The following is a 12,687-nucleotide window of genomic DNA, read 5'->3' on the forward strand; positions in this document are numbered from 1 at the left end:
GGAGAGGGTAACCCCGCTGGGTGGCTCTTTCTTACCAGTGACTTGCAGCTGTGGGAACACACTTGCAGGGAGGGGACTGAGTGGGCGGTGTGACCTTGGACAAGTCCCATCCGCTCCTCGGACCTCAGTTTCCTTTGGGGTAACCTGAATAGATGGGGGCGGGGTTGGCCCTCCCGAGGCGGGGGCCCGGGGGGAGGTCCGGGGCAGCGGCGGGGGCGGGCCGGGCTGGTGGCTGAACTGCGGCCAAGCGCACCGCCCGCGCGCAGAGCCGGCGGCCGCGTCCTGCGCTTCCTACACGCGAGCGGCGAGCGCGGTGCCGCCGGCTCCCCGGCCGTGGACGGGCTCGGGGCGCTCCAGGGACCGCCAAGTGGCCTCTGCCGGCCTGGACGGAAGGCCGTGGACCCCGCCCGGCCCCTCCCGCGGGCGGCGAGGCCCCGCGCCGGCTCCTCCCCCGGCGGCCCGCGCCCGTCCGGGCTCAGTCGCGCTTCCGCAGGTGGCAGCGATGGCACAGTCCTGAGCGCCCCGCCATGGCCGGCGCCCCCGGCCCGCTCCGCCTCGCGCTCCTGCTGCTCGGCGCGGTGGGCAGGGCCGGCCCCCGCCCCCAGGTGAGACCCGCGGGCCCCGGCGGAAAGGGGCGCCGGGAGGGGGGGTGGGGGGTGGCGCGGCGGGCGCGGGGGCTCGGCGGGGGCGGCCGGGACTTGAGCGAAACTCCGCGACTCCAGGCGCAGGGGCCCAAGCCTCTGGAGAGGATGGGGACCGGAGAGTGAGGTGTCCCGGGCTGAGTGGCTCGGAGGAAGGATGAGTCCCCCAGTCCGGGCGAGGGGCCCACTTTCTCGCCGCCCGGGTCCCCCTCCCGGGCCCCGGTGCCGTGTGGCCGCCCCGCGCTGACTTCTTCCGTCCGCATCCTCCCCGAAGCACTTTCCCAACTCCTCCTCGTCCTACACCCGCGCAGCGGCCCTGGCCGGGCCCCACGCTCGCCCCCCCGCAGAGGCCCCTCCCCGGTACTCCCCGGCTCCCTCCCCGCGGTGTCCCCCACCCTGCCCGCCGCCTGAGACCCAGGGAAGGCTCTGCCCAGGCGCAGAGGGCCAAGGCGCGGAGTCACCAGCCTCCCTGCGCATAGCCACGGGGACCCTGCGGAACAAGCTTGTTACCGGTCCCCGTGACCTCCTAGTTGGGACTTGACTCTTGGGCCTCCCCCCCACCCCACCCCTGCAGCAAACGCAGGAGGCTCTGCACTCCTCCGGAAGCTTCCAGGCCCCCCTCACCTGGTCCCCCTGGTTGACAGCCCGCACCAGCGCACATCCTGGGGAGCAGCAGGCCCCCTGGCCTCCTCCGTGCCACTGGAGAGCAGACCACAGGAGGGGCCCCCAGCCCCTCTCCCTGCGCTCCCTGCCCTTCCTGCCCCCGGGCTCCTGGGTTTGAGGCTGTGGGCAGCCTGCTTTCGGGGGCTTTGTCCAAAGATGCTGGGAGATGCCTGAGCAGGGGGAGGCCTGCGGCCTGTCCTGAGCAGGGACTCATTTCTCCCCGTCATTCCCGGCTCACACCACCCCAGAGCTGAGGCGCTGAGACCTTGGGGAGACTGCTGCTTTGGTCCTGCGGAGGGCAGACTTCACCCCTGGCTCAGAATCCAGATGTGGACAGCTGCTAAGGTGCCAGCACCTTTTCAGCTCCTAGATCCTTTCTAGACTCATTTTCTCCCTATCGCTGCCCCCAGCCACCGCCCCTAGCTCCAGGAGAGACACAATCCCTCCCATAGCACCTTGCCCCCACCCCCAGCCTGGCCTGGGCTTCCATCTGCAAACTAGTATGCATCTTCCAGGGGCCGGGCCTGGGGACGAAGTTGGCAGATCTGGTTTGGATAAAGAGAAGAGAGGCAAGGGCAGCCTGTCTTCTTCCCAAAGTCCCTTTTCCCAGAGCAGCTGGGGTGCTTGAAACTGCCCTGTCCTCTTATCCCTCCTCATTCCTCAGCCGTGGGTCTAGGGCAAAGACTGGGTATCTCGGGGCCATCACGGGGCTGGGCTAGGTTGGTCTGAGCAGAGAGGGGCGCACTGGGGCCTACTCATGTTCGCGGCCCAGGGCATCCCCGGCCACCGCAGAGGTCTGAGCGGCAGGGGGGCTTGAGGCTAACCGGTGCCGTCATGACAAAACCTCAGGTGATGTGTCAGCCTTGAAAACGAGTAGGTGAGTCTTGCGTTTTATGTTCTGCCTGTGAGGTCAACAGCAGGTCCCTCCAGGTTGCTGACAGGGTGAAAACTCAGGAGAGGGTTCTCTGTACCAGGTGTCCCAGCAATTCAGGAGCAGAGAGGAGAAAGGGGTGCGGGCTGGGCTCTTGGCCTAATACCTCCTATGCAGGTGGGCTGAAGGAGGACTGCTAAAAGGGAGCTGCTTGCTGTCAGGTCTGCAGAGGCTGGGAGCAGCTTCTCCGGAGGCAGGGGAATGGCCGGATTGGCCTCTGAAGAACCTGACCTAGGTCACCCCTTTGTTGTTGATGGGAAGGGCCACCCCCCTTCCCTGTTCCTTACCTCCCCAAGACGCCTGGTCTACCAAGGAGGCAGGCAGGCTTCTGACACCCAAAGTTAGAACCAGACAGAACTGGGTTCAGATACCGGGTCTGCTGTTTGCTGGTCAGCTTGGATAGGGCGTTTCACCACCCCACGCCTCAGTTTCCTCATCTGTAAATAGGGCTCACAAGCTCTACCACACAGAGTTTTAGGATGGAGACTTTGGCACCCTGAAAGGGCAGTGGTAGTCACGTGGGGAACTGACCCGTTTGTCCTCAGCAATCTGGACGCGTTCTCCAAGGCTGCAGAAATGGGGCTTGGAGAGAGGCTGTCGGGCTAGGGAGCACGGCAAGTGGAGTCCGGCGCTGCGCGGCGGTCAGCGTGGACCTTGTCCTGAGCAGGCCTCCTTCCTGGACACGGACCCAGGATGGGGGCCGGGGCAGGAGCCACCAAGAAACCACATCCTGCCCTCGAATGCCGTGCACTGAGGGAAAACGGGCCCTCCCTCAGTTGCAGCCTGCATATCTGTGTGTGTGCGCGCAGGCTCACGTGTGAGGGGTGCGAGAATCCGGGGATACAGAGAAAGAGCCAGGTAGAGAGAGAGGGAGGGAAGGAGGAGAGGGGAGGGGAGGAGGGGGGAGGAAAGGGCTGGGGAGGCGTGGACCACGCACGGCCCTGTTGCTCTGTTTGTCCGTGGCCCCGTGTGTGATGTCCCGCCTGGGGTGGGCGGCGTGGGGTTACCGTGTGTCACACAGCGCAGCACTGATCTGTGCGTCTGGCAGCCTGTCTGTGTGTGTGACCCTGTGGGCGATCCTGAGTCTATTGGAGGGTCTCTGTGTGGGAGTGTGTGGGGCCGCCTCGGTGTGTGAATGAGTCTGCCGGCATGGGTGTGTGCGTGCGAGCTCCAGCGTGCTTGTGACAGCGTCCTGGTGGCCGTTCCAGTGTGGACTGTCAGTGAGGAGGCGAGCGAGCGATATGTCAGCACACGAGGGCGTGCCTGGCGGTGTGTGTGTGTGCGTGTGTGTGCGCGACAACTTGCGTCGGTGTCTAAGAACGTGTTTGGTGTGTGTACACCAGGCAGGTGGCGGTGTGTCTGGGTGAGGGCTCTTCTGCGTGTGAGGACGTGAGTGCACTTTTCTTTTTCCTGCCGCTCTGCTCGGCTGTCTAAAGCCCTTAAGAAAAAAAAAAAATGGGGCCAAATCTCCCACCCCCTGAGATGGCAGGCCCGGCTCGGGCTCTGGGAGGCGGGCAGAGAGGAAGGAGGTGGGGGGTCCTCGAGGAGATGCCGGGCCCAGCTGGGAGGTCCCGGGAGTCTGTCTCTGGAACCCTCTTGCTCCTTCTGGGAGGCCATGCTCCGTCTCGCCCACCTCAGGGGCCTGGACAGGAAGCTCCTTCCTCCTTCCCCTCAACCAGAACAGCTCCCAGAAGAGAAAGGAACCCGATGCACTCATTCACACTGACGGTAAAGCCGTAGGAGGGCTTTTTCGGGTTAGTAGCCAGTCTTTGGAGAGGAGGTACCTTCCAAGGGTGCTCTAAGGTTCTGCTCCAGCAGCCTTCTCTGTCTGCTCTTCTCTACAAAGATTGGTAATTCATGGAGATTTTCACCTGCTGCATCTTGTTGGGTCCATGCAGCAACCCTTGGAGAAGAATGATATGTCCATTTTACAAATAAGGAAACTGAGGCCTCAAAAGCATAGTGTGTCCCAGCAGTCACGTTGACAGTCAGAGCCGGGGTCTAAACGAAGGACGTGTGACTCTCTGTCCAGTGCTCTCTACATGCACCACACCATCCCTCTTGGCTTCTTCTTTCTCCTAAAACTCTGGAGTCTGAGAGGGGCCCCCTCCTTATTGTCCCCCCCACTTCTCCCCACCCCCCTCAGAGCGCCCCCACGAAGCTTGCAGGTCCTGAGGTGGGAGCCGGGGCCTTCCACCTCACCCCACCATTGGCTGGGGCTGCTGCTGGAGGAGATCACAAATTAAGCGGAACGATTGGTCCTTGGACAGAGAAATGCATTAGCTCCTTCCTTCTGGGAGTTTGTTGAGCTTGGAAGGAGGGGGTCAGACTCCCCAGGAAGCCAGAGCACCCTGTTCCACCGCCCTATCCCTTAAACTGCAGGGCTCGTGAGAATGGCAGCCACGGACCGAGCAGTTTCCCTTTGCCTGGGACTGTCTCAAGCGTTATCCCGACCTTCAGACTGTCCTGCGGGAGTGGGGGTGTAATTAGCCCCATTTTGCAGATGTGTCAGCTGAGGCTGGAGGAAGTTAAAACTCTTGCTCAAGGTCGCACACCCAGCATGTGGGGGCCTAGGGTCAGGCCCAGGTCTGAGCCCAAGCCAAGTGTTCACTGTCCACCGTGTCACCCCGATCCCAGGACCCTGCTGGCACCGGGCAGCCCCCAGCCTCCCTTACCAGCCGTGTCCCAGATCGCAGCCTGCGGCAACCCAGGTCCTGCTGCCATTTTCTCCTTGTCATAGAAAATCCTCCCCAACACCCCTGCCTGCTCCCACCTCTCAACTTTGTCTATGCCGAGCCTCCTGCTGAAATCCCCGCCCCACCTCCCTCCACTGCCACCTCCCTTCCCAGTCCCCGGGTCCCCCAAGTCGCCCAGGCCTCTGGGGTCTGCGCTGAGCCCTGCCCCAACCTCTCCCCGAGCACTTTCACCCGTTGCTTTCTCTATGATGTCACTTGTCCTGAAAAGTGGTTGACCCTGGCCCCAGGGCCCTGTTCACCCCACAACCCTGCTCCTCCAGCCCGGCATGGTTAGGGCTTCCCAGAACACCAGGTCGTTGAGGCCAGGGCTCTGGGCAGTGTGTGCTGGGCTGGGAACTCAGTGAACAGTATGTGGCAGCCCTGACCTGGTGCAGGGGGAGGACACAGGACCCCTGCTGCAGGAGCCCCTGTCAGACGGGGGAAACACAGTCCTGCCCCAGTCTGAGGGGGGAGACACAACCCTACCCCAGGAGCCCAAATCTGAGGGGGGAGACACAGCCCTGCCCCAGGAGCCCCAGTCTGAGGGGGGAGACACAGCCCTGCCCCAGGAGCCCCAGTCTGAGGGGAAACACAGCCCTGCCCCAGGAGCCCCAGTCAGAGAGGGGAGACACAGCCCTGCCCCAGGAGCCCCAGTCAGAGGGGGGAGACACAGCCCTGCCCCAGGAGCCCCAGTCTGAGGGGACACAGCCCTGCCCCAGGAGCCCCAGTCTGAGGGAGGAGACACAGCCCTGCCCCAGGAGCCCCAGTCTGAGGATGGTCTCATGCCCACAGCTCTGTTCAGAGCAGGGTGACAGGGCTGCCCCTGTCTTGAAGCGCCCTGGGATGTGGGGGGCTGGGGCCTTCCTGGCTGCCTCTAACGACCCACCTGAGCTGGGAGACTTCTGGTTGCCATGGGTCCCTTTGGCTCACTCCCTGCCCAGGGCACACCTTCTGCCCAGTTCCCAGCAGTGGCCTTGCTTCCTGCTTGCTTTCCTTTGTAGACACAGAGATCATGGGAAACTTCTGTCTCTCCACCCTCCCACCACCCCTAGCTGCTGTTTTCAGGGGCAGGAAGGAGACTTTCACCGGGAAAAATGGGGGAGAGGGGCCGAGGGAAGGAAGGAGGCGGGCTGATTGACCAGGCCTGGCTCCTGTGAGAACTGTGATGCCCTCTCCGTTGTGCTAACACCGTAACACTGCTTTGTTGTTGTGCTTGATTTCTTTTTTTTTTTTTTTTTTCTCTTAATGAAATACATTTGATCTTTCCATCAGAAAAGCACCATCCTTCAGAGCAGGCCCCGTCCATGAGCCTCGGCCCTCTTACGCCAGTGTTATTGCTTGGGCTGGACCTGAGCTTGGCCTCTTCTCTGGAGCGTTCCATGCAGCTCGGGATGAGCACAAGAGAAATGCTGCCCTGTGCTCTTTACATTTCGTTTTATTTTTCGAGGCGGCTGGCAGGGATGGTGCCTCATAAACCAGGCGCCAGTTTCAACCACGCAGGGTTAGCCAGAGCACCCCCAGTCAAGGGAACAAGCTTCTAACGCAGCTCACCTCTTTTCAGCACACATGTACATTTTTGCAATTTCAAAAGGTGAAATTTTGTTTTAAGTTGCATACAGGCCCTAAATTATAGACAAGGGGCTCCTGCAGTCATTTCAGCACCTGCAGCCTCTAAATGAGAAATATTTACAATCTTTAAGGCTGTTCAGAAGGACAAAAAAAAGAAGAATCCCAATCTCAAGACATAGCTAAAGGAAATGCACAAAATATTCCAAAGGGACAATTCTCACTTTGATGGGCCTGTTTGGATCTACGTGCTAAAAAGCCAATTCTTTTACCTTCTCTGAGAATTGAGGTTCACATCCCTCTCCTCGTAGGTGGGGGAACCCCTCCCATTGAGGCCTGCCTTCAGTGCTCTGGAACCTTCCTGACCCCTTTTCCCTTTGTCCTCAGGACTCCTGGTTGGTAGAAACGGGGCCAAATATTTCATCTGAGTCGCTGTGTCAGAGGGAGACCCTGGGAGTCGCGGTGCCCCCAGCGGCTTGCATTTTGCAGGAGGGACGTTACTGGTGGGCATTCCGGGCTCTGTAGCTTTGGAACCCACCCCCCTCACCCCCCCCCACGTGCATAATACTCCATCATATTCCCTGTTCTGGGGGGCTCCAGGGCCCAGCCTTCGCGCTGCTCCCTGAGGCGCTGTGTGACCTCGATGGAGCCCCTTTCCAACTCTGGGCCTGTGCTTCTCCTTCTCGAATGGCTGACCGTGCAGGACCCTTCCGGGCGGTCTGAGTGGGCCCTGGGTGGCAAGGGAACCGTGGCAGTGACCAAGCCCTGGGCCCTAAGGCAGTCTCGCTTCTAGATGAGGTCCAAAGAGTCCAGGAATAGATGCAGGCTCTCCCCTCACTCTCCTAGACCTCCTGACAAAGCCAATTCAATAGACGCTCACTGGGGAGCAGATGTGGCTCAAGCGATAGAGCTTCTGCCTACCAGACGGGAGGACCTGGGTTCAATCCCTGGGGCCTCCTGGTGAAAAAGAAGAGAAAGCGTGTCCGTGCCAGTGCCCGCATGGTGAGCCAGTGCCCCATGCAAGTGAGTCACACAGCAAGATGATAACGAGCCAAAAGAGAGACAAGGGGAGAGTCAAGGTGAAACGCAGCGGAAACCAGGAACTGAGGTGGCGCAATTGACAGGGAACCTCTCTACCCAACAGAGGTCTCCAGGATCGAATCCCAGTGAATCCTGGAGGAGAGAAAATGAGAAGAGAAGACAACACAGACAGCAAAGAAAGCAGAGCAGGAGGAGGGGGAGGGGGGCGGGGTGGGGAAATAAATAAATGAATTTTTTAAAAAAAAATAGACATTTCCTGGGTAACATATTTGCATCCAGCTGTGCATGGGGAGGAACAAAGATGCAAAACGACTCGCCTGGAGCCCCTGTCTGGAGGCCACTGGTTTCTCTCCCTGGCTGATGGCCCTGGCTAATTCAGGGGATCTGAAGACCCCTGGAGATAAAGACACTAAGTGTGTGGGGGTGGGAGGTAGGAGACAGGCTGCCTGGAGTCCTAAAGCCCCCATTTCTGCCTTCCCCCCAGGGTGCCACTGTGTCTCTCTCAGAGACGGTGCAGAAATGGCGAGAATACCGGCGCCAGTGCCAGCGCTTCCTGAGTGAGGCTCCACCCCCGGCCACAGGTGAGTCCAGGGGGGGCCTCCCCACCAGCACCCCCCCAAAGCCAACTCCTGGGAGGCTTTGAAGACCCCCAACATCCGTGGTTGGTGGCGTCTGTCTCTCCCACTTCCATTCCTCTGGTCCAGCTGTCCCTGCCCCTGGAATTGTCTTCCCGCCCCTTTTCGACCTGCTGCACTGTCGCAGGTTCTCTGATGTCCTGCCCAACGCCTGCTTCCTGCAGAAAATCCCCCCCCCCCCCGAGGAATTCCCACTGCCTTTGGGCCTCTGTCCCCGCGCCTGGCAGTTGGCTGTGGGGTTGCTCTGGCGTTGGCGGCCTGAGTCCCCGAGAGCGGCGCCCCGCAGCCCGCAGCCTGCACCCGGGCCAGGCCCGCAGACGCGGTCCTAGTGGTGAGCATCTCGGCAGCGGTGAGGGGGTCTCAAGGGCGCGGCGCCGGGGCCAGGCGGGCGGTCTGAGGCCTGACTGCAGTCCCCGCAGCGAGCTCAGCCAGCCGCAGCGGCTGCCTCCCCGCTGGCCTCTGGGGTCGCTTCCTAAGGATGGGCCAGGCCCGGCAGTCCGGCCCGGGACTCTCCCTGGGAGGCAGGATTCTCCCCATTTTACAGGTGAGGGATCAGACGCAGAGGCATTACCTTGCTCCAGGTCCCCGCCCAAGAGTGGCCAGAGTCCCCTGCTCGGCTCCTGCCGGGCCGGGGAAGTGCTGCGCAGGCAGTAAAGCACTGGCGGAGGCTCGCCGGGGGCAGGTTCCTACGGCGCCAGCCTCGGGGGTGGGCGTGGGGAGCGCCAGCCCCCACCCCTGACACGCATCCCCCTGCACCCAGGCCTCTTCTGCAACCGGACCTTCGACGACTACGCCTGCTGGCCGGACGGGCCTCCCGGCTCCTTCGTGAATGTCAGCTGCCCCTGGTACCTCCCCTGGGCCAGCAGCGGTGGGTACCCCCACGCCCCACCTTTCCCCTTTAGGCAAGAGGCTGGAGAGGGCGGCTCTGCTTCTTGCCCTCGAGAGGCCCCGTGACGTCTCTAGGCCTCCTGCCCGCCTCTCCTGGAGGGGAGAGGGGAGTGCAGGCAGGGGGGGTACCAGGCCAGCCCTGGGCCTGGGGCCTGTGTTGGCAGGTGGGGGCAGAGGTTGCCGACTTAAAGAGAGAAATGTGACCTGCGGGTGGGGCAGGTGCTTGGGGGAAGGGGTCCCCTGGGGCGCCCCTGCTCTAATGTACGCATGGACGTATATGTGTGCTGTCTATATGTGGTGCCCCCACCTGGCAGAGGCAGCTAGCCCCCCAGCAGGGAGCAGCGATCAGGGCGTCGGGGGGGTGGTACCTGCCCTGCCCTGGGAATGGTGAGGCTGGCAGGCGGGAGGATCGGTGAGGTGCAGAGACCTGCAGAGGCTGCAGGGGGGCAGCTAACGTGTGCCCCATGCCCCTGTCCATCTATCACAGGCTCTCGGGCTGAGCCCCCCATCTGGGCACGGTGGGGGCTAATAGGAGACAAGCACCCTGCCTTAAGGATCTCACTGTTTCAATGAGGGGGGAGCATCTCCCTCCCCTAATAGTCACAGCCGATAGCCACTGAGCGGCTTGTGTGTGCCAAGTCCTGTCCTAGGAGCGCTTACTCCTTACAGCCGCCCTCTGCTTATATCCCTGTTGTACGGTCGAGGAGACCGAGGTCCCAGCAGGTTTAAGTCACTCGCTTCAGGTGACGTGGTAAACGGCAGAGCCAGGATCGGAACCTGCCTGGGTTCTTAGCCGCCAGGCTTCGAAGGGACCTGGGATCAAGTCGAAACCAGCCCAGAAATAAGTGTGAGGTCGTTCCAGGGGAAAGCCAGGCAACTTCCTGGAGGAGGTGGCCCTTAGTGGAACATCAGGGCACCTGGCCTGCAGGGCTAAGGTCAGACGAAGCCCGGGCAGGACTCCTGAGGAGCTCTGTCCTTTGGCCACCCTCACAACGTGCCCGTCTCACCCCTGACATGCACAGCTAAAGCCTGGGCCCAGAAAGGGGCAGGCCCCTGGGCAAAAGAGATCCATTCCCCTTCACTCAGCACGTCTGTACCAGGGCCTGTAAGCACTTCCCACGGGAACACTCATTTACTCCTCTCGACAGCCCTGTGGGGCGAGTACTCTTGTTATCCTCCCATTTTACAGATGAAGAAACTGAGGCACAGAAATGCTAAGTGGCTTTTCCACACTCACGCAGTTAACGAGCGGCCGACCCAGGAATCAATTAGGAGCTGGTTCTGAGTCCATGTTTAATTGCTATACGAGGCTCCCTTGCATATCTGTGTGTGCGTGTATGTACATGTGTGTGTGCGGGTGTGGCTCTGGACACGGAGACAGGTGAATAGTCCGGATGGCCTCTGCTGGCTGGACAACGCCCCAGGGAGGGCACTGAACTCCCTGCACCCTCCCCAGATGGACCAAGTTGAGCCCTGCAATCTGCAGGTTCTGCTTGCAGACAGCCTGGCTGGCTGTGTGACCTTGGGCAAGTTCCTAGACATCTCTGAGCCTCAGTTTGCTCCTCTGGGGGGATGGGGTACAGATCTGGATGATGGGCGTGTTGGGAGAATTGCAGGTCCTGGAGGAAGGTAGCTGTGACTGTTCCCCCCCATCCTTCCTCCCTACCCTCCGTATACACACACTCCCTGCCTCCCCAAGGTTTGGAGACCGGTGCTTGGCCAGCTTCAGCCGGGCCTCTAGACCCCAGAGAGCCAAGCCCAGGACAAGGCCCATCATTCAGCACTAAGCCGCCCCCAGCTCTGCCTGTTGCCTGTGGCTCCATCCATCACCTTTAATTTTATTTGAGCAGGAAATAGGTCCTGGCGGTGCCCGTTTATGAGCGAACACGGTTTTATTGCTTTCTCTATGAAGATAACGGCCGCCGCGCAGGCCCCCTGCCAGCCTCCGCCCCCCGCCCGCCGCCCAGGGCTCATTTACTCGCTGCTCTGACACTTGGAGTCACCGACGCGGCCTCCCCTCCCCGCTCCCCGGAGTTCGGGATCCACAGAGACCCCCCCTCCTCGCAGCCCCGGCAGCATTGCCGCTCTCTCTGGCCCGGCCTCTTGGCAGAGGCTGAGGCGGGCGGTGACCCCCACCCAGGCCCCGTGGAAGCAGGAAATGGGCAGTTCTGGTTTGACCAAGGGAGTCCTGGAGAAATCTCCCAGGGTGTGTTGGGGAAGGGGGTAGGGAAGGGTCCTGGCCGCAAAGACACTCAGCTGAGAAGGGACGTTAGTGGAGAGGGGCTAGGGGTGGGGGGAGGAGCCAGGGGCAGGAAGGGGGTCACGGGGCCCCAGGGGAGCTGAGCCCCGTCGGAGAGGCCACCCAGCAGGGCCGTGACCACAGAGCCTCGGAACACGGGCAGGGAGGGAGCAGGAGAGGAATAGCCCCACCTCCCTCTCCTCCCAGCCCCCGAGCCCCTACTGGTCCAAGCCAGTAAAGGACAGGGGGGACACAGAGCCCGGCAGAGCCACAGACGACAGGAAGGATTACGGGGAGCGCGTGTAGCTCAAGTGGTTGAGCGCCAGCTTCCCGTGTACGAGGTCCCAAGTTCGATCCCCGGTATCTCCTGAAAAACAAAACAAACCAGCAAGCGGGAAAACCCAGCTCTCCTTGGGGAGTGGATGCAGCTCAGTGGCTGAGCACCTGCGTCCCATGTACGAGGTCCTGGGTTCGATCCCGGGTACCCCCCCCCCCAACTAAATTTAAACCCTTTATAAAAAGGAAGAATTAAGTTCATAGCACTGACCAGGCCCCTGGCCCGGGCCTGTTTCTGGGTCTACAGTCGCCAAGGTGACCTTGGGAGCTGTGTGCATGCGGGGGCGTGGAGGTGACCCCCTTCCCCGGGATCGGCGCCAAGCGGGGGTGCTGGAGAAAGTCAGAGCCACCTCCTCTGACCGGGGCGCGGAGTCAGGAAAGCTCCCAGGAAGAGGTGCCACTGGGGGCCAGCCTGAAAGAACGGGCAGACGGGGAGGGGGGCCTCGAGGGAAGGACACACAGACGCCGCCTTGGAGAAGGGGCCACGCTTCGGGCCCCAGCGCTAGGCAGGGTCCAGGGAAGTCAGCCCAGCCCTCGGATCCTGACCCCTTATCCAGGATTTGGAGCTCAGGCTGCACAGGAAGGGCTGGAGCAGAAGAGTGGAGGATGGTTTTCAAAGGAAACGCCTGCTGTAAACAAGATTTGCCCAGAGAAGGTTTGAGAAGCTTCAGAGAGCCCGGTGGCCACCGGAGGGCCCTTCCGCAGCCTCGTTTACCCACAAACAGCTGATCTGCTCGTTACAAATCATTCCAGCCTCATTAGCTGCACCCCCTCCTGATCCCTACCTGTTTGCCAGCTTAGTTCTAATTATACGAGAGTCATAAAATGCTTTTAAAACAGCCTACAACTCACAATTCTCGCGCACGCTGACAGGTGCTTCCCTGAGTAATGGTGCGCCCAGGGGCTCCTGCCGCGGGTCGGGTTGCCGAGCCCGGCCCACGGGATGGCACAAGCGCCACCTCCGGCCACAGGGAAGGAATGCCCCCTCTGCGGCCCCCGAGCGCAAGACGCG

General features: G+C 61.5%; 1 protein-coding gene across 1 annotated transcript in view; it reads left to right on the top strand.

The window, feature by feature from the left end:
- Nucleotides 1–483: 483 nt before the first annotated feature.
- Nucleotides 484–12,687, top strand: part of GLP1R (glucagon like peptide 1 receptor) — a 38,902-nt gene continuing 26,698 nt past the window's right edge. The window contains exons 1-3 of the mRNA XM_058306675.1: nt 484–605; nt 8,062–8,158; nt 8,973–9,080. Of these exons, the coding sequence (XP_058162658.1) occupies nt 528–605; nt 8,062–8,158; nt 8,973–9,080 (283 nt within the window). The 5' untranslated portion in view covers nt 484–527. The remainder of the gene's footprint in view (nt 606–8,061; nt 8,159–8,972; nt 9,081–12,687) is intronic.

Source organism: Dasypus novemcinctus, chromosome 11 (assembly GCF_030445035.2).
Source record: "Dasypus novemcinctus isolate mDasNov1 chromosome 11, mDasNov1.1.hap2, whole genome shotgun sequence".
Taxonomy (NCBI): Eukaryota; Metazoa; Chordata; class Mammalia; order Cingulata; family Dasypodidae; genus Dasypus; species Dasypus novemcinctus.